An 18,388-nucleotide genomic window follows, 5' to 3' on the forward strand; every position below is an offset into this window, starting at 1 on the left:
ACTCTTTGCAACACATCGACCGGCAATCATCTGCTTGAGTAACCAGGGTAACCAAGAAAAGCAATTCTGCTCAATTCTGACTCAATTACAGCGCTATTTACAAAAATTGATGTCTATCTTTTGTATTATTATATTTTGTGATTAAACCAAATCAGTGTTAAATTACTACTAATACCGACTTGTTAAAGAAGCGATCTACAACGAAACACGGATGGAAATTGAATAAAAGCTTAAAGCCAAAGCTTCTAACTCAACCCAAGTAAGTAATGATTAATATCTCTACATTTTTATGTGCGACACTTGTATTTACTAATAAATTTGATCGATTCGGTTAGATAATTAGTTTTTTATTTGAAAAAATGAAGTGTCAAGTTTACAGTTTTTGATAATTAAATTGATAGTTGAGAATGGTGTCAATTTGATTTGATAATAATTTGATGCTTTATTCATTGAAATTAGGCTTTTAGCTATTGTGAGAGGCAGAAGAGGGAAGGATGAAAGGTAATGGTGAATGATGATGTTGCTGATGATGTTACTGATGATTATGGTGATGATTCTGGTGATGTTGCTGATTATTACGATAAATTGATTTGACCTAGGCTTATTATGTATTCACAATAGAGTCAAAATTGAATATATGTTGAAAACTGAGTGAATACAAGGAATGAAATTATAACAATAGAGAAAAGGAAATAATCTGAAATAAAAAAAGAGGAAAAGGCAAATGTAAAGTGATTCTTATCAATATAAATGTATTAACTCTAATTCGGATTATTGTAAAATTCATGTTATCAACATTTTTTTACTCAGTTTTTTTTTCCTCACAGTCAAAATGAAGAAGAAAAATACAAAAAAAAGGAGAAAGAAAAAGCTATAAATCAAGTCAATTTGAGTGAAAATTGTGATCAAAGTAAAGGCATGAATCATGAATTGAGTTTAAGCAAAGAAAGAAGGAAGAAGAAGAGGCTGATGATGAAAATGATGGTAAAAGTGAGAAACAATTTATCCATGAGAGAATCCCAAAGAGAAACTGAAATATAATCAAAGATGTTGAAGAAGGCAAGAAATAGTGTTTGTCATCATCTTTTTGCAATTTATTTTGATATTTTTTCATTTTCTTTTCCGTCCTTTTCCTTCTCATATCAGAGAGAAAGTAAAATATCATATCATTGAGCAGCAAAAATTGGTTGAATTTGTCATTAGTACATATGAATTGCATTTAAGAGCACACAACATTTTGATATTTTTCACTCTTCACTTTATCAGAATTGGTGAATCAAAATCAACTTCTTTGTCCTGTTTCTCCTGTTCAACGATATTATTACATGTTCAATTCCCTGTTGATATAATCTTACCAAAAATGTCTCAATCTTGTTTACATTTCAATATGCAATGATTCAAATGGTATTCCCAGATGGCATTATATCAATGGTACAATAACAGGATGGATTTCAATTAATCGTAAAAGGTTAATTTGCAATTTAACTTTTCACCGTAACTCTAATCTTTTTCCTTCTTTTTCTTCTTTTTATTGTACATCAGATTCACCATCCCAATAGTAATCATCTTCATCTTCCTCATAATTTGGATCCTTGATGATACCAACAATTATGCCCAATGTTTTAACCTTATGGATAACACCTTCCTGCATTAGATTGAAACACATGGCAATCAAAGCAAGTCCCATTAGAATGTACAAGGCACATAGAATCATATTCTCAGATTTCAATGACTTCTCTCCTGGAACCAGATCACCAAAGCCAATGGTCGATAGAGTAATGAAACAAAAATAGATTCCATCATGGACTTCCCACGATTCCCAGCCTGAGAAGAGGATCCCACCAATTGAAACATAAGCAATCAAGATAAAGAGGCACAATGAGATGGGAACATGGACTCGCTCCAATACAACTCGACGACCATCTGAAGGTTCATCACGACGAAAGACGGTTGAAGGTTCACGGTCAATGCCACCAGCAATACTTGGCTCAGTGACACTCTTGCCCAGCCGATAACCAGATTGGATCAACTCAGGTGTCTCATGGCGTGAACTGTACAAACAAGAAAAAAAGCAACATTATTATTGAGACAACAAACATCAATCAATATCATGCAAAATAAATGCTCAAGAGGCCAATCAAGAAATCTCATTATCAAGTTCAATCTTTGAATGTCTTCACCAAATGTAAGACTAAACAAGGTTTAAAATCTTAATCACTTAAACTCTGAAAATTAGCGAATCATTCACTTCTCAAGATTTTCATCAAATTTTTCATTCGATTCAAATATCTTTTTCTTTGTACTTTCAGGTTTTAATGGCAACAATCAGAATCGTTATCAAAGGATCAAAAAGGAAGCATGAAAACCAACAGAATACAAAAGCTTAATTTACATTAATGGTTGGAAATGAATTAAATCTGGATCAATAATAGAAATGTTACGATCAAAGTTGATTCTAATGTAATACCATTCATTCAATTTTAAAGTAAAACGTTGATCAAAATTCTGGTCATATTGGTGGGTTTACAGTTGATGAGACTTTATTAGATTTATTTTGAAATGAAAACAACATTTGATAAAGTTGATTACAACAGTTTTAATCTCAATTTTGGATTCTTTTGATGAGTGAAAGTTTATTTAATCCTAATAAACATTTCATTTTCAGTAGGAAAAAAAGATTTTGCAAACAACCATTTATTAGAAGAAGGTAAAACTAATAGTTTCAAATGAAAATAGAGTTACAAGTTGACATGTTTACCATGTTATTACATTTACACTGAGCAAATTACGAGTTTCTTCACATTTACTTTCTAATAAATACATTTTTCTCTTTTCCACTCTTCTCCATGTTCAGTAATCTTTCAGAGAAGTTACATGAATTTTCTTTATTGTTACTTCTCTTCTCATCATATCCATGATGTATACTCATGTTGAGCATTTATTACTGCAACAGCAAAACGTTATGTTTTTTCATGTTTCATCCAGTTTTCACTCCCAGTCTTTTTACCAATATATTCAGATGAACAACATATTGAAATATTTATATTCACTTTGTTTCACATGTAACAATCACATTCAACTAATCAACCAGAATCAAAACACGATGGAATTTCATCAACTTTGTTTACTTTTTTTCTCTTCACTAAACTGTCACAATTATCAACCTGAAAAGCTGTTCATGTTGATCATGTTTCATGAAGAGAAGAAGAAAAAAATGAACGAGAAAAAAAAACGATGAAACAAATTGAATTAACTCTAATAGAGTTTAATGTTTTCAAACGGTTAATTTAGATTTAAGAATGTAAATTGAATTTTTGGTTTTTCTTTCTTCTCTTCATGAAAACATTATTCTGGTTCATTTCGTGAATATTTCAAGATGAATGTTTCTCATAACTTGTCAGGAAAGGTTGTTCGTTTTTTTTTGCAGGGAAAACGAGAAAAAAAATGATTGATCTTTTTACAGTTTTCCTATCATTATAACATTACGAATTATTTCTGCTCTTTTTTTTATATTTTAATATTTATTTCTTTACTTTTGATGTTATTTTTGTTTTGATCCATTCTATTTTTTGGCTGCCCAGTTTATTAGATTGACATTAGTTGACCATTAGTATTGAACAATAACAGGAAATATTATTCATTCATTCATTCATTCACATATATCATGGAGAAGTGAATAAACGATATGAAATTGAAGATGAAACAACAATTGGACAAGATCGAGTTACAATTGAATTTGATAAAAAAAAGTTTGGATGAGTGATGATGAGGATAAACGCAAGTTGACAGTTGGGAAAGTATATGAAGACAGGGAGAGAGAGAGGGAGAGAAAAGGAGAAAAAAATGAATGAAAGATTTACCCTGAATCTGTTTGATTAAAAGGAATGCTTCGAGTAACTTTGGAAACTGGTGAACTGGGCAGTGAGGAACCATGAGCATGGTGAACCATTGTCGACCAAATACTGGTTGCTGTTGGTGTTGAGGTTGTCGGACCTAGACTTAGTGGACTCATTTCAATGGATGAAGTTTTACCGGTAACACTTCGTCTAACTGTTCCCTGAGCTGTTCGTCTTGACCGGGATCGAGCTGACCTGCCTCGACTGGCTTGCTTGTATGAACAGCAAGATTGAAATTTACCGTAAACATATCGAAAAGACTTGGCCAATGTGCCACCAATATTGGCCAGATAGAGCAACATTAAGGGAATACCAAAAATGGCATAGACAATGGTCGCTGCTCGACCTTCAGCCGTTATCGGTGCAATGTGCCCATAACCTGTAAAGATAAAGTCAATAATTAAAACAGACTTTCAGTTTTAACCAAGCCAACTCAAGTTTGATCAACAGTCCATCTTGCATTAAACATTTGTTTTCTTGATTTTTTAAAACAAAAAAGTATCATCGAATCTACAAAATGGTCTCTTGGCGCAACAAACGCGTGTTTTTAAGATCGATTTTCTCTGGGTGAGATCGATCAATTTTTGTGTGAGAAGAATCGTATTGGAAAATTCCTAATTATGATGTGAAACCGGTGAGATCAGGTTAGGTCAAGTTAGATTAGGTTGAGTTAGGTTAGGAAGACTTAAAGATTTGAAAAACAAAAGGAAATGACAAAAGTTCATTTCAAAAGTTGTAACTTTGCAGTAAAAACGTTCTCCGTTGAGTCAGACTTGAATATGTGAATCAAAGTTGAATTTTCATTTTAACCTTTCATCTTTGGTTTTGTTTGAAAAGACTCATCAGTTTATTTTGCATTATTATTTTAATAAGAAATTGATTGAACTTGAAAAATGTTTTTGTGTTTAAACACAAAGTAAAACACTTGATTTTGCTATAATCCTGATGAACATTTAGCTTTTGTTTAAATTGCATTTTAAACGGACAAATCTTGAATAACGATGAATAATAAATGTTCATTATGTTAATAATAGTTTTCATCACTTGAGTTTAAATTGGATTCTCCATTGAACTTTGTAAAGTTTGTGAGTATTTCAACAGTCAACAACAATTTACATGTTTTTATCATTCATTTGGAACTAATATCAATTTAACTTTGCCAATGATATTGTTTTTGGTAATGAGACCAAGCAGAAAAATAAGAAGATGAAGATAATGATGAGGTTAATGATAATATTGAAGATAGACAGGGGCGATGATGAGAATGAACAAGTTTATTAAGAAGAAGTAAGAATGGTAAGAGATTGTTGAGATTGTAAAGACATAATCAGGATGATTGGATGAGATATGCACAGTGAAAAAAAGTAAGATAATTACTGACACACTGATGAACTCAACTATTCTTTATCGTTTCATGTTCACTTCAACCCATGTTATATGATGTACATGGTAATCCAAGTTTAATGATTGCCAACACAGTTTCTCTCTCTGTGTTGGAAATTGGCCAGAAAAAAAGAGACAAAATCTGTTTCCTTGCCTTTCCAATCAACGGTTTCAGTGATATAATACAAGAAAAAAAAAGATTCCCATTTTAAATAGTTTTTTTCAACAGTGACATTTGATCAAGACAATGTTTTGTCATTAGTCTGTTTACACGTTTAAATCATCAATAAATGATCTTGAATGGCCATTAAGATTAGGTTAGGTTGGGTTAGGTTAGGTTTAGTCAAGAGCAAGCAAGCTCGTCTCTTGAGTCTAACTTGAAACCTTTCAAGATGTGTTGCAGGTTAGGTTGGGTTAGGTTAGGCTTCAAGATTTTTCACTCTTGTAAATGAATTGCTATTCACTGATCAAAGGTTTGAAGTTGATTGAAAATGATCAATTAAAATGGTTATCAAATGAATTTTGATTTTGTTTGAATTTGAGTGAAAATTGTTTTGTAGGTTGACTTTTAAATTAAACAATTTGTTCAAGTTTATTTGCATTTGATTGAAAAGTACATTTGAAATGTCAAAAAAAGTCACTTTGTATTTATATTATTAGACAATATTGTCTTCAATTTTTCCCTTTTTTCACAGCTAATTGTGTTGGTAACAAGTTTGATGATAATCATAATTGGAATAAATGTTCAGATTTTCATCTTTTCATCATTTCTTGTTGCTTCACTTTTTCCATGTAATTTCATTCATATTAATTTCAATCTCAATGTTGCTTAAACATTTTAGTCACATTCCAACCAGTAACTAATATATAACTTTCAACATTGTTGGCAATTCTGGCAACATTAACATTTAATCTGTAATATAAACTCAGCCATTCAACTGGATTCAATTTTTTTTTTGCTCAACATTTTTTTTCTTCGCCAAAACAAAAATTTCCATTTCAAATGAAGCAATTTTGTCTCTGTTTGTCAACCGATTTCAACTGATTGACTTGAAATTGATGACATCAAATTAATTTGAATAATTAAAGAAGCAAAAATATTCATCAATCGATAATCAAAGTTGATGGACTGAGAAGAATTGCAATTATCTTTCCATTTACTGAATAATCTGATTAACTTTGGAAATTGATGCATAATCATTATTATCGTTATTAGTATTATTATTGTTACCATTATGGTTATTGTTGGAATCACCATTAACATAATTATCTTTGGTTGTTGCTGGCTTTTCATTTTCATCTTCTTCTGGTGAACCTTTTAATTTGATTGATAAATAATCAAAGCTCAAAATGTGTACTCAATTAGCATTAGATAATTAATCTTTAAAAAATTGATGTAAATGCAAATTTTGCATTCAAAATTGGATGTCAACTCAGTTTTTTAAATGAGAAAAGGTAGAGATTAGTTCAGTCCAAGTTGGATGAAAAAACGGATCAGTTTGTAAATGAGTTAAAATGATTAAAAACAATGTGACAAGTGATTAGAGGAAAATTTCATTTCATTGAACAATCAAGGTAACTGAATAAGGCTCTTATCAAGTGATTCACGAGTTTTGTGTCAAATGATAATTTAGATGCAAAACTGCTTCTCTACTCATTAAAAGTATCGAAAGTTTTTGACAAAATGTTCATTTTTTCTTCAACTCAATGTCTGAATCCAAGATTGATTAAAATTGAGTTTGATAATCAGCTAATTGAGAAAGCTTGGATGTCAGTTTGAAGAGATATTGATAAAGGTTTATCAGCATTGTAAGGTTCAAATGAAAGAGGCAAGGATCAAGACCTTATGAGTACTTGCATTTTATCGATAAAAAGTCGTTTGATTTGATATCGGATATTTCTTTAGTGGTTCTTTAGTTCATTTGCTTTCATGATTTAGAGGAAAGAAAGAAATTGAGTTGAAAGAAAACCGTAAAAATGTTAATAAAATGATGTTTGGTGTGTGTGATTGAGCCGGTGAAAGGTTATGGCAATAAAGTAATTAGCTGTTAATGATACACTTGGACAGAATCTCGTTTGCTCAATTTCAACCGTAAACCTAATGTCGAAATAAGTGTTCATAGAGAACCAATTTTTCAGCTACTTGAATATTCAAAGTATCAACTGCTCAATGAAAATAACGAAAAATTAAACTTTTGACCTTACAGAATAGAAAAGAATTCCAACGAGTTTTTCCAAAAAATTTATTGATGTCAAAATACATCGACAGCATCGGTTTCAATGAGTATAATGATAAGGGCTAGGACCAACGAGGGTCTAAGAAGCGAACTAAAATCTACACTTCGCCTTGAAATGAAAATGGCCATAGAAGGTAATAACAAGTCGAGTTAAACTGTAATTGAATGATCACCTAATGTGTCTAACTTTGTCTTAAACATTTTTCCACGCAATTGAAATGCACTCACATGGAAGTATTATCGTTTATCTTAACTTATTGTTAAATAGTTATGCAAAATAACCCGATGATATCTTTTGAATACTTCAAGTTAACAGACTTTTTGTTAGTCTTTAAGCCTGAAAGACTGTTTTGAGCTTAAAAATAGAGAAGTATTTGGATTAAAAATCAATTTTAACCAGCTAAACAAATCATATTGTTTCCAGTTGAAAACAAATATCATGATAATGCAAACTAATCTGATTGTTGGTGAAAACTTTACACCAGCCAAATTACTCAAATTTTACTGAATTATCTGTTGATCTTGGAAAATGCAGATTCAATCGGAAATGTGTTTTGTTTTTTTTTGTTGATGAAACATTTCGCAAGTAAGAGTTTTGTTTCTACCATTGTAATGCATTTGCTTATCATTTGATCAATGGTTGACAGTTGACTTGCTTTTGAAGATATGACATGAATAGCATCATGTTATCAATTTGTGATATGAAACCCATGGAGTATAATATGAAACTTACCAATGGTTGTGATGACAGTTAAACAGAATAGGAATGCTCCTGGAAATTCCCATTTATTATTTCGAGGTTTATTATCAAATCCACTTTGAATCTGTTTAATCAGATTAATGGCAAATGAATTGGTCTCGTTACGCATTATTTGGTCCCAGGCTTGCTTATTAAGAATGTTAATCTCATTGGTAATGATCCACATTTGATCAACCGAATCAATGATCATCTCACCAACCGAGATGTTGATATCATTGCTGGCCTCACCTTCAAGCCGTTGAAAGAGCAGAGCACCACCAATCATGTAGGCAACAACAATGGCACTAATACCGATGTGGCTAAACAGGAATGCAACAAACTTGCGACAATAATCTTTACATTTTTCACCACTTGAACGGGGTCGATGAGAGATGCTAGTGTCCAACTTTCGAGAGCGATGATGATGACGGCCACTTTTACGTTTAGATGTTCTCCTATCATAAGCCATAAAACAAAGTCTGGGAACAAGCACAGAACCTGACAAAGTCGACAAATGGATCAATTAAAGGGGACAAAAAGAGAAAAGGTGAAAAGGCGAAAATGTTTTCTTACCTTTATCAGCCCATTGAATGATTGAATTTGAATCTTCTTTGAGTGAAACTGTAAACGCTTGTAACTTGTAATGAACAAGATGAACATTAATTGATCAACTTTGAAGGGAAGGAAAATTGTTGAAAGTGAAAAATTGGAAGCAACAGAAAAATGAAAATAAATGAATCAAGTTGACAATGTGTTTATGATAATGATGATGATGATTGAATAACAAGATAGATGAGTAAATGTGAGCAAATAATAACAAAGCTCAAACTGGGTGAACATAATACAAGATAAATAAGACAATAATGAGGAAAAAAAAGATTTTTTTCCCTTTTCGATGTTGATGAAATTTATTTCATTTTGTTTCGATTTCACTAAAGGTTGAAGTAAAATTTGATTGATTGCAAGGTTATTGGGAGAGAATAAGATTTTCTGGTGAAATTCAGAGGAAACGGAAAGTGTGGAAACAGGGAAATTTGCAGTCTAAAGATGAGTGTAAAATGATGATTAAAACTGGGAAACAATTAGTGATGTTGAGAATAGAAGTGAATCGAAAGAGAGAGTTAACGAAATTAAGACTTTTTCATCTTGTTTCGCGTCTTCCTTGTTTTTTTGTCTCATTCTTGGCATCATTTGGCAAGAGAAGAAGAAAAGTGAGAGGAAAGATGAGGATGAATGAGACTATCGTTCACTTTTAAGTTTCACTTTTATCCTTTTCTTCATCTTCATCTTTTCTTTCATTCATCTTAAAATAAAACAAACATTATCAACTCGACTATAAAAATTGAGGAGAAAAATTTAAATTCTTTACCTTTTTTTCGCTCAATTTGTTCTTTCTTTACTTTTCCTTTGCAATTTGTGACAAAAGTTCATTTTCAAGTTGATTGATTTTTCATGGAAAAGTTTTTACTGTAAAAATACTTTCAACTCAGCTGCAAAGCTGAGCCATTCAATTTCAATTTCCCATCCAAATTGAACTGCTTTTTCGTTGAGTAAAGAAGTAGTCAATGAATACTCAACCATCCAGATGGAAAACCTGAGTGCACTGACTTTGTGGCTCGTTCAATTCAGTTTTTCGAACTATAATGTATCTGTTATTTCTGAGATGCACTCCTCAACCTCTGATTTCCTGATGATGAGTTTGCTGCATTCGTCTACTAATAAACTGTCAAGTGAGCGTATCTGTTGACTCCAATAAAGATCAATCACTTACAGAAACGTTCACTTGCTTTAAATGAACACACGATGTCGAACATTTTTTCAATGCATCGATATTTCTTTTCATTTTGGCCTTTGATCTAAAGGTCTTGTTAGCATCCAAAACCATCATTCTTTTAGCTATTTTCAAACTCTACAATTGGCTACATTAGATCATTCAAGATCATGCAAACAAAAGTTATAGCATTTTGGATTTGATATTAAATGGCTATTAAATCGATACTTACATATAACCGCCATTAAGCAACAACCTAGTCGCGAAAATCATTTGTTTTCTGAATTTTCTTTGTTCTTTTGAATTTTAGATTTTTTGCAACTTTTGTAGACAAAATGTTCGCTTAATGAATCATTTTCATTAGTCCCAGATTGAACTTTTAACAGTCAATTGTTACTTTGAAACAATTTTATCACTATTCTTTAATTTCAATGAATTTATTTTTTCCTTTTTCTTCAACTCATCCTTTTCTTTCTTCTGAAAAGACCAAGATGTTATTATGATTGAAATGAAGATAAAATGGCCAATGGTTCTGGACCATTTAAATTGTTAACATTATTTAACCGTCTGTTAAATTAACCCTGAAATGGCGAGAAAAGCCAAGAAAATTTGTAAACTTTTGTTGGCGCAAATTTTTCAAACAAACAATCATTTGAGTCAAACGTCAATCCGAGAAACGTTTATCATCATCAACGCGAAAGAGAAACAATAATGGCAAATGCTTTCTAATAATACAATCGATTCAATGAAATAAATAAAATAATCATTTCTTATCTGGTAAACACTTTTTATTCAATTGAATTAACTAATAGTATACTCAATATGGAATACAATTTTTGCTCCTTTTCTCATTCCTTTATTTTCCTTGTTTGTCCCACTTTAATCATTATTTCCTCCTTTACATTGGGAATTTGTTTGCTCAAATTTAACCTCACACTTGAGGCCACTATTATCAATAAAGGTAATATATCAAAGTGTAATATAACAATTGGGTTCAACGAATGTTCAATGTTTTCTCGGGTTAACCAATGTGAATCGAAAGATTCCAATGATAATTGCATTAAAATTACATTATCATTTTTTTCGTCTTCTTTTTCTTCTTCTTTTCATTTTCTTTGCCAAACCATTTTTGGCTCATCATGATGACATTTGAAGATTTGGTCAACCATGAGTCTGGTTAGTGTCTTTTTCCCAACATGTTGAACTTGAGCACTTGACATGATGAAACAAAAGTTGACTCTTTTACGCGTTCATTTTAAATTTACAACAAAAATAATTATTTCAACTTTTATCATCAGGTTAGTAGATTGTAAACCTTGATCTTAATAACAGCACTTTGAGATTACCATTCATTTGATTATCTCACTCTTGTGGTTCCAATAGTCAAACGTCGAAATCATCTTCACCCAGTAACGGGTTGTTGGGTGCTGGTGTTGCAGTCATTAGTTCACGTTCTGTGAGATGATGTGGACATTCGGTTGAATGACGTTTAGCGCACTTTGAGTTTGACAGTTTACGTCTCAAGTGATCTTGATAAAGGTTGAAAACCATGGCACCAAGGGATAGACCAAATAAAATATATAAACAGCAAAGAATCAACTTTTTCTCGGAATTTCTGAAATCACTTAAAACCCAGGTTGCCTGGCCCAAGCCGATGGTCGATATTGAGGCAAAGCAAAAATAAACTGACTCCCAATAGCTCCAACCTTCCCAAAGGTAAAACACTGAAGCTCCAGCAAAAATGTAAACTGCTATTATAATACAACACAACGTTATTGGGACGGTTTTGGGATAATAATTTGAATTGTAATTATTATCACACATTTTATTGTTCATCTGATTATCATTTGTTTTACTGGTTGGATTACTATTGTTGGTGGCGCTTGTAAGGTTAATTAGATGATTACAGGGAGATGAACCTGGATGATGATGATTCGTTTCTTGGTATCGATAATCACTATGATCACCTTGGCATGTAGCAAGAGTCGCATTGATATGATCACCGTGATGATGAAGGGTATCACCACGAAGTATGGTTGCATGGGAATGACGGTTAAGTAACAGTCCACCACAGGTTGTATAATGTTCAGGCACTTCTGTTTCAGGGCATATTTTGGTCTCCGAGTCACCCAAGGTTCCACCCAGCGGACCAACCGAGTTACCCATCGAGACGACGGTCGGTGACAGAGCCACTCCACCTCCACCACCACCTGAACCAGACACTGTAATGGCATTACAAGTGCCTGATCCACCGTAGCAAGTAGTCGTACCCGGGGTTCCCTTGCAGACTATACCTAAGGTACCAGTGGTGTTGGGTGAGGTAGAGTTGCAGTGAAGGGCTACATGACCGGTTGTGTTATTGTGAATATCATTCAATGATATATGATGAACATGATAATGATCATGTAAATGATGGTGCGAGTGATGAGCATGGTGAGATAAGAGTCCACTTGAGGAGGATAAATGGACAGGATCAAGGACATCAAGTGTCCCTGAGTTGGGTAGTGTTGATGCACTTGGACTGGGCAGGCAACTGCAACAACTACGGTAAAAGTATCTCAGCCCATTGGCCAACATTGAGCCCATCTTGGATAGGAACAGAATCATCAATGGAATACCCAAAAGTGCATATAAAATTGTCAACATTTTCCCTTCCATAGTTCTTGGTCCAATATTTCCGTATCCTGAAACAGAGCAAACAGAAAAAAGTGATGAGAAAATTGATGGTTTTTTTTACCATTCTTTACTCAATGGAAAATCTTAAACTCAAATAAAGCTGAACAAATATCATGGACTGAAGAGCAACATGAGCTACACAAAACTTTGATTGTAACCAAGTGTAATTGAATGCGAACATGATTAAAGGGGAAAAGGCGAATGAGTTACTAATTCCTGAAAAGAAAAGCAAATGATATCATCAACAACAACATTCTGTTATCTGATATTCATTCCGTGTAATTGATAACTCTTGTTTCATCTGGTGAACTTTATCATCATCTTCTTTCACCATTGTAATAATGTACAAGAAAACATTTTCTTGTTGATAATAAATATTATTTTTTCTTCACTTGTAAACACAATGAATACACAAACAGGGAGGCGATGAATGAAGGCTACAAATTTTTATCATTTTACTCACACTCCCAGCATAGAGTGCAGAGAGAGAGAAGGAGAAGAAAGTGCAGATAAAGTTCAAAAATGATACAACAATAATGATGATAATAAGTCATCGCTCAACTTGTTAGGTAATAAAACGCTGGAAATGGCAAAAATTGAGATAATGATAAGTTTTCACTCCCAGTAAAGAAGTTTTATAGCGAAGTTTTGTTGAAACTGGAAAAGTTGAAAAAATAATTGTAATCATATTGTTTGAGAATGGAAACATTTCTACTTTTTTCTTGTTTCCAATTCAACCATTCAGAATGAAGGATGAAATTTTCTTCTCAAAAGTATCATTATCATTCAACTTCAAGTACACATTGGATATCTTTATTTAGCTCAAGATGGAAACTTATCCATTTTCGTTGATAGAAAAGTGAACATTCCAAGTATTATTTCAAACATTTATTCTCAACTAGTTCCATCAACTTTTCACCCAAAATAGAAACTGTATCAGCGAATAAATAACAGCAAAATAGAGTCATTCTGATCAGTTGATGATGTTCATGAAAGAAAACAATTCTCTCATGTTTTCTTTCCAAATTTTTCTTCTTTTCCTGATTTCGTTTCAATCAATCATAATTCTGAGCAACTTTTAAACTCTTAATAATCGCGATTCAAAGTTACTCGCAAGATTGAACTTGAATTATCAGCAGTTATTGAGAATATTCAAAAGGCTTCCATTCATGAGATAACGGAATTGAAGTTGAAAAAATGAACTTTCTAAGCATTTCATGAAAAGTCCAATTTTTTCAAAGCTAAAAGGAAATTGCAATGAAATTTGATGAAAAGTTCATTTCAAGTTGGACAATGTGATGAACTGAATGTTGAAGTTATCAACTATTGTCAACAGACTATAATTACATTGGCATTATTCCCATGTTGGTATAATGAGTTGGCCTAAAAAGTGGAAAAGCAAAGTTCACTCCAAGCCATTCTGATATCTAATAATGAATTTAATCAGAAGCGGGAGGTCAATCTAATTAACGTAATGATTACAAACAATGAAAAATATAATTAACATGATAATAGAGAGGAAATAAAATTTAAATGGAAAAATTGTAAAAAAAAGAAAATGAAAAAAATATTCAATCCCAACAGAATTTTATTGAACTTAACAGAAATTATCATTATGATTAAATGAGCTTCCAAATATAATTATCACATTAAACTAATAATAATGGCCTCTGATAATTATTCAACTCCCAGTAACAAAAGGCTGATAACATAAACGAATGTTCACTCCCAGCAGTTCAATAGCGATAACAGTGGGAAAATGTTATACGAACGTGATGAGATTATTCAATCATGAATCCAGTTCGTTCTCAATGAGTTTGGCACACATTTGCGTTTATCAATCTCAACAAAGTTCATCAACTTTTCAATGCGAAACTCGTATTTCAACATTTTGCAAACTCGAGTTCTTTGAACTAAAAGTTGGCAAAACTAAAATTCATATCATCGAGCTTTTCATTCAGATTCAGATTAATAGTTCAGTTGATCAATTTCTTGAGCAATATTTTTCGAAATTTTTTTATTCGATTTCCAGACGAGTCAGAATATTTTCACGAGTTACTCTGATGAAGTGACTCAAATCACTTACTCAAGTCACTTACTGATCAGACAGGATTCTTACAGATTTTGAGCTATAATTTTTTTCGAAATGTTCTTGTTCGACCTTACAAATGCATCGAATTTTTCTGATAAAAGTTGATCGAATCACCCTGTATTGCTGAAAGTTCTGAAACTGAATGTGAAAAGTTCTGAATAGTCTGATTAATTCACATTCTCTGCGGTCTGATTAATATCAGTTTGGTCAAAGCATTTGATTTATTTTCATATTCTGATTCAATGATCAAGTGAACAGGAAATAACAAGGAAACGTAAAAAGATACATTTTATTAACCCTGTAATCAATAATGATTATCAATGTAATTTTGTCAGAAAAAATGTATTCTTTTCTTCTTTTTTCAGTTCAAATTAATGATTCAACCTGGGAGTGAAAATTATCATTCCCAAGCCGATTCTCAAGTGAGAAGAGTTTGATTTTAAAATTTTTACTCTTTGCTTGAAATTTATTTGTTTTCAAATTTTTCTTTCTTTCTCTTCATGAATTGGACAGAAAAAAAAAGTTTAAATATTTATTGAATGTTAATTGAAACTTTAATCATACAATCGGCCTCAAGCTATTGAGGTAAATATTTAAGGTTTAAAAGGTTAACACCTAAAGGTAAATAAATGTTGGACTTTTCAATGACTTTTTTTCCTCAAAAGCTTTCCTCTTTACTTTGGCTTTTCCAGTATTATGTTAGTTTTATGAGTTATCTTGCTCTTGATGATGATCAAGTTTTGATATTATTGGACAACAAAAAAAGTTTCATTTGGTTCAACTTCAATTCAAGTGTAAATATCTGGACAAATTTACTTTTTATTTCAATGAACCAAGATGAAGTCATTCATGTGGTTGCTTCATTTACCTTCTAAGGTCAACTGTGTGTTCAAGTCAGATTAATCAACATTGAAATCTTGAGAAGAAGAACAAATTTCACTTTAGTTCCAAATTTCGCTTCAATAAACCTTTTCATGGTTAAATATGTTTCTGCTGATTCTGTTTCCTGATCTTATTATTTTAATAATCGTTAGCGAGAAAGAAAGAGATTAAGAAAGTGATAAAAAAAGTTGAACGAATTAGAAATATTGTCGTTTCAAGTCATCTTGAGATAATTCATGTTGAACATGAAAATGCTAACCAAGCAAATGTAACAATTCAATCATGAGAAACAATAAACTGTCGATTTAATTGCATAGACATTGTTCAAGAATCGACTTCGAACTTGATTCGAAACTGTTTTGCGAAATTTCATTGCAGCTGAGAAAATGAAATTCTATTAAACCATCACTTATCGATTAAATGGAATCTTTTTTCAGAGATTTTTTCCATGGCGAAATTTCTGTGAAAGGTTTAAAAAAGATTGGAAAATTTGTCAGAATTGAATGTTTCAATTATCATTGAAAGTCGCTCAATCATCGAGAATGAAAAAATGGAAAATTTCCTTTGTTTGTTGGACGAAGTTTTTTTATCTATTTTGTATTGTGATTCCGATGTGAAAACACTTTTGAATTAATATTACATTTGTGTTGGCAAATGTTGAATAATGTTTTGTGATATTATTCATTATCGATTAAATGATTTTATTTGTTTTAATTTTCTCTTTCTTTTTTTGCCCAAATTTTGAAGTAGAAAATTATTCAATGGAAAAAATTTAATGTTTGATTTATTTATATTTATCAACTTGGGAATAATCTTGATGCTACTTTTTATCATTTATAATTCAAAAGATTTTCTATGAATTATTTTAACATAAATTGGCCACTTTTGAGCATTTCATTCCAACAATTTATCTTGATTAAGGCGATCGAATCAACTGACCAAATCTCAAATTGAATATTTATTTTCCATTTTATTGAAGTAAATGTTGTTCAACTTGCAAGCAATCGTTTTGATTGGAATTATTTCAAATGTTTTCTCATCAGGGTGAGAAGTTCCAAACAACATTTCAAAAGATTTATCCAGATTAAATTCATCTTCAAGAATAAAACCAAAGTATTAATGTACAGAAAGAAAAAATTCGCAGAAATATTTTCAGCGCATCAGCAAAGCAGTATCTTTCACAGAATCTTTTCATTTCTAAACAGACGTTATCTGCAATTTGCGCAAAGCTTAAAAAATCTTAAAATTTTCCTCTGAACTTTTCGGGTAAAATCACTTCAAAAGTCCCTTTTTTGCCTCGACAGAACGTCAGGTCGGAAAAGCTCAGTCTAAAGTCACCCAATCTTATGCTTTGTACCAGAAATTAAAACACCTTTGGTGGAACTGTCAACACCTTATGCTAACAGACTTGAACATGGGGCCTCTAGGTACAGAGTCAGTCATAGCCACAGGACTAAAACACGTAAACTAAGAGTTAGACTTTTATAGCTGTTGAAAAGTTTTAAAAGTCAATTTAACTTGTTTTTTAGCTACAAGTTAAGCACTAGCGAACAATGATATTTGGAGAAATTTGTTTTTGAATATTCGATTTGAAAATGTTTCCAAGATAATGCCAGTGGAATGGGCATGAGCGTTGCGAATAGCTTAAACTAAATTCATCAACATGAACAACATGTCAAAATGTTTTCTCAATAATGATAATTATATCGATAAAAGTTTAGTTAAAGGTTGACATGTTCACATGTAGAAAGCTTAAGATAAAAAAGGCTGAAACACACAGTTTAAATGTTGTAACAATACTTGAGTTGACTTGGAGAAAGTGTTTTTCATTAAACAGACCATTAATCATGTAAGAAAATATAATCTTCAGTATTGTTAACCAGAATATTATTCACTGAATTGTGAGAGCGAAGAGAAAAAAAAGTAATACAAGAGAAAAGACTATCATGAGCATAAAATGAGTGACAAAAAATGACTCAAAATTGTCATCCATTGTGAATATTGCATTCAGAGTGTTTCCCTTGAAACAATTGAAATCAGATAATTTGAACCTTTAACCGAACAAAAAAAAGAAAAGAAAAAAAAGAGCGAAAAAATATGCAATAATTTCCATCATTTGTATAAATAACCATTATTATATCTCATCTTCACTACAAATATATCATTTAACATTTCTCATTATCCAAGGTTTGCTGTTGAATGAAAATGAATGATCCAGATAAATGGAATATCTTTTCACTTGTTCAAGTTTCCTTGAAAGTTTACACCAAAACTGATGACATCAGTTGATAAGCATAATGATATTAATAAAAGATGAGAAAAGAAAATTAGAAGAAAAAAAATTTAACACAATTTTTTAAATCATTGAATATCAAGTCGTAAAACTATCATGACAAGTGAGTGTGAAAAAAGGAATCAAAATAAAGATTTGAATTTCTCATGAAAGAACAAGATTCTTGAAATAATTCAAAAGGCTTATTCAGATAATAATGATTACAGTTTCACTCCCAGTAAATCATTATCAAACAATAAGGAGCAAAATTATGCGATTCTTGGAAAAAGAAAAAAAGAAAATTTCGATTTCTTCTTTCACAATTTTTCTGTTAATCACATTTGTGTATCAATTGATGACATGTTTCATGGTTTCAACAGTTAATCCGAAAATGGAAAAAGCATAATTTCCACCTTTAATGATGAACATAATTAACCATT

General features: G+C 31.6%; 2 protein-coding genes and 1 long non-coding RNA gene across 3 annotated transcripts in view; 1 reads left to right on the forward strand and 2 right to left on the reverse strand.

Moving 5' to 3' along the window:
• Positions 1–82: 82 nt before the first annotated feature.
• Positions 83–2,526, forward strand: LOC149093225 (uncharacterized). Its single transcript, XR_016200265.1, has 4 exons — positions 83–259; positions 1,267–1,468; positions 1,543–2,185; positions 2,310–2,526. It is a non-coding gene; the product is annotated as an uncharacterized LOC149093225 (long non-coding RNA).
• On the reverse strand, positions 332–9,264 carry LOC107371594 (potassium channel subfamily K member 18-like). The gene is made up of 4 exons (XM_015939724.3): positions 8,829–9,264; positions 8,250–8,753; positions 3,861–4,275; positions 332–2,051 (listed from the first exon to the last, which is right to left on the reverse strand). The coding sequence occupies exons 2-4, from the start codon at positions 8,722–8,724 to the stop codon at positions 1,529–1,531; spliced, it is 1,413 nt and encodes a 470-aa protein (XP_015795210.1). The 5' UTR covers positions 8,725–8,753; positions 8,829–9,264; the 3' UTR covers positions 332–1,528.
• A 1,528-nt stretch (positions 9,265–10,792) lies between these two features.
• LOC107371753 (uncharacterized) overlaps positions 10,793–18,388 on the reverse strand; it is a 67,700-nt gene continuing 60,104 nt past the window's right edge. The window contains exon 2 of the mRNA XM_089269068.1: positions 10,793–12,710. Within this exon, the coding sequence (XP_089125194.1) occupies positions 11,410–12,710 (1,301 nt within the window). The 3' untranslated portion in view covers positions 10,793–11,409. The remainder of the gene's footprint in view (positions 12,711–18,388) is intronic.

Source organism: Tetranychus urticae, chromosome 3 (assembly GCF_039701765.1).
Source record: "Tetranychus urticae isolate SD_2017Ah chromosome 3, NJAU_TeUrti_SD_1.0, whole genome shotgun sequence".
Taxonomy (NCBI): Eukaryota; Metazoa; Arthropoda; class Arachnida; order Trombidiformes; family Tetranychidae; genus Tetranychus; species Tetranychus urticae.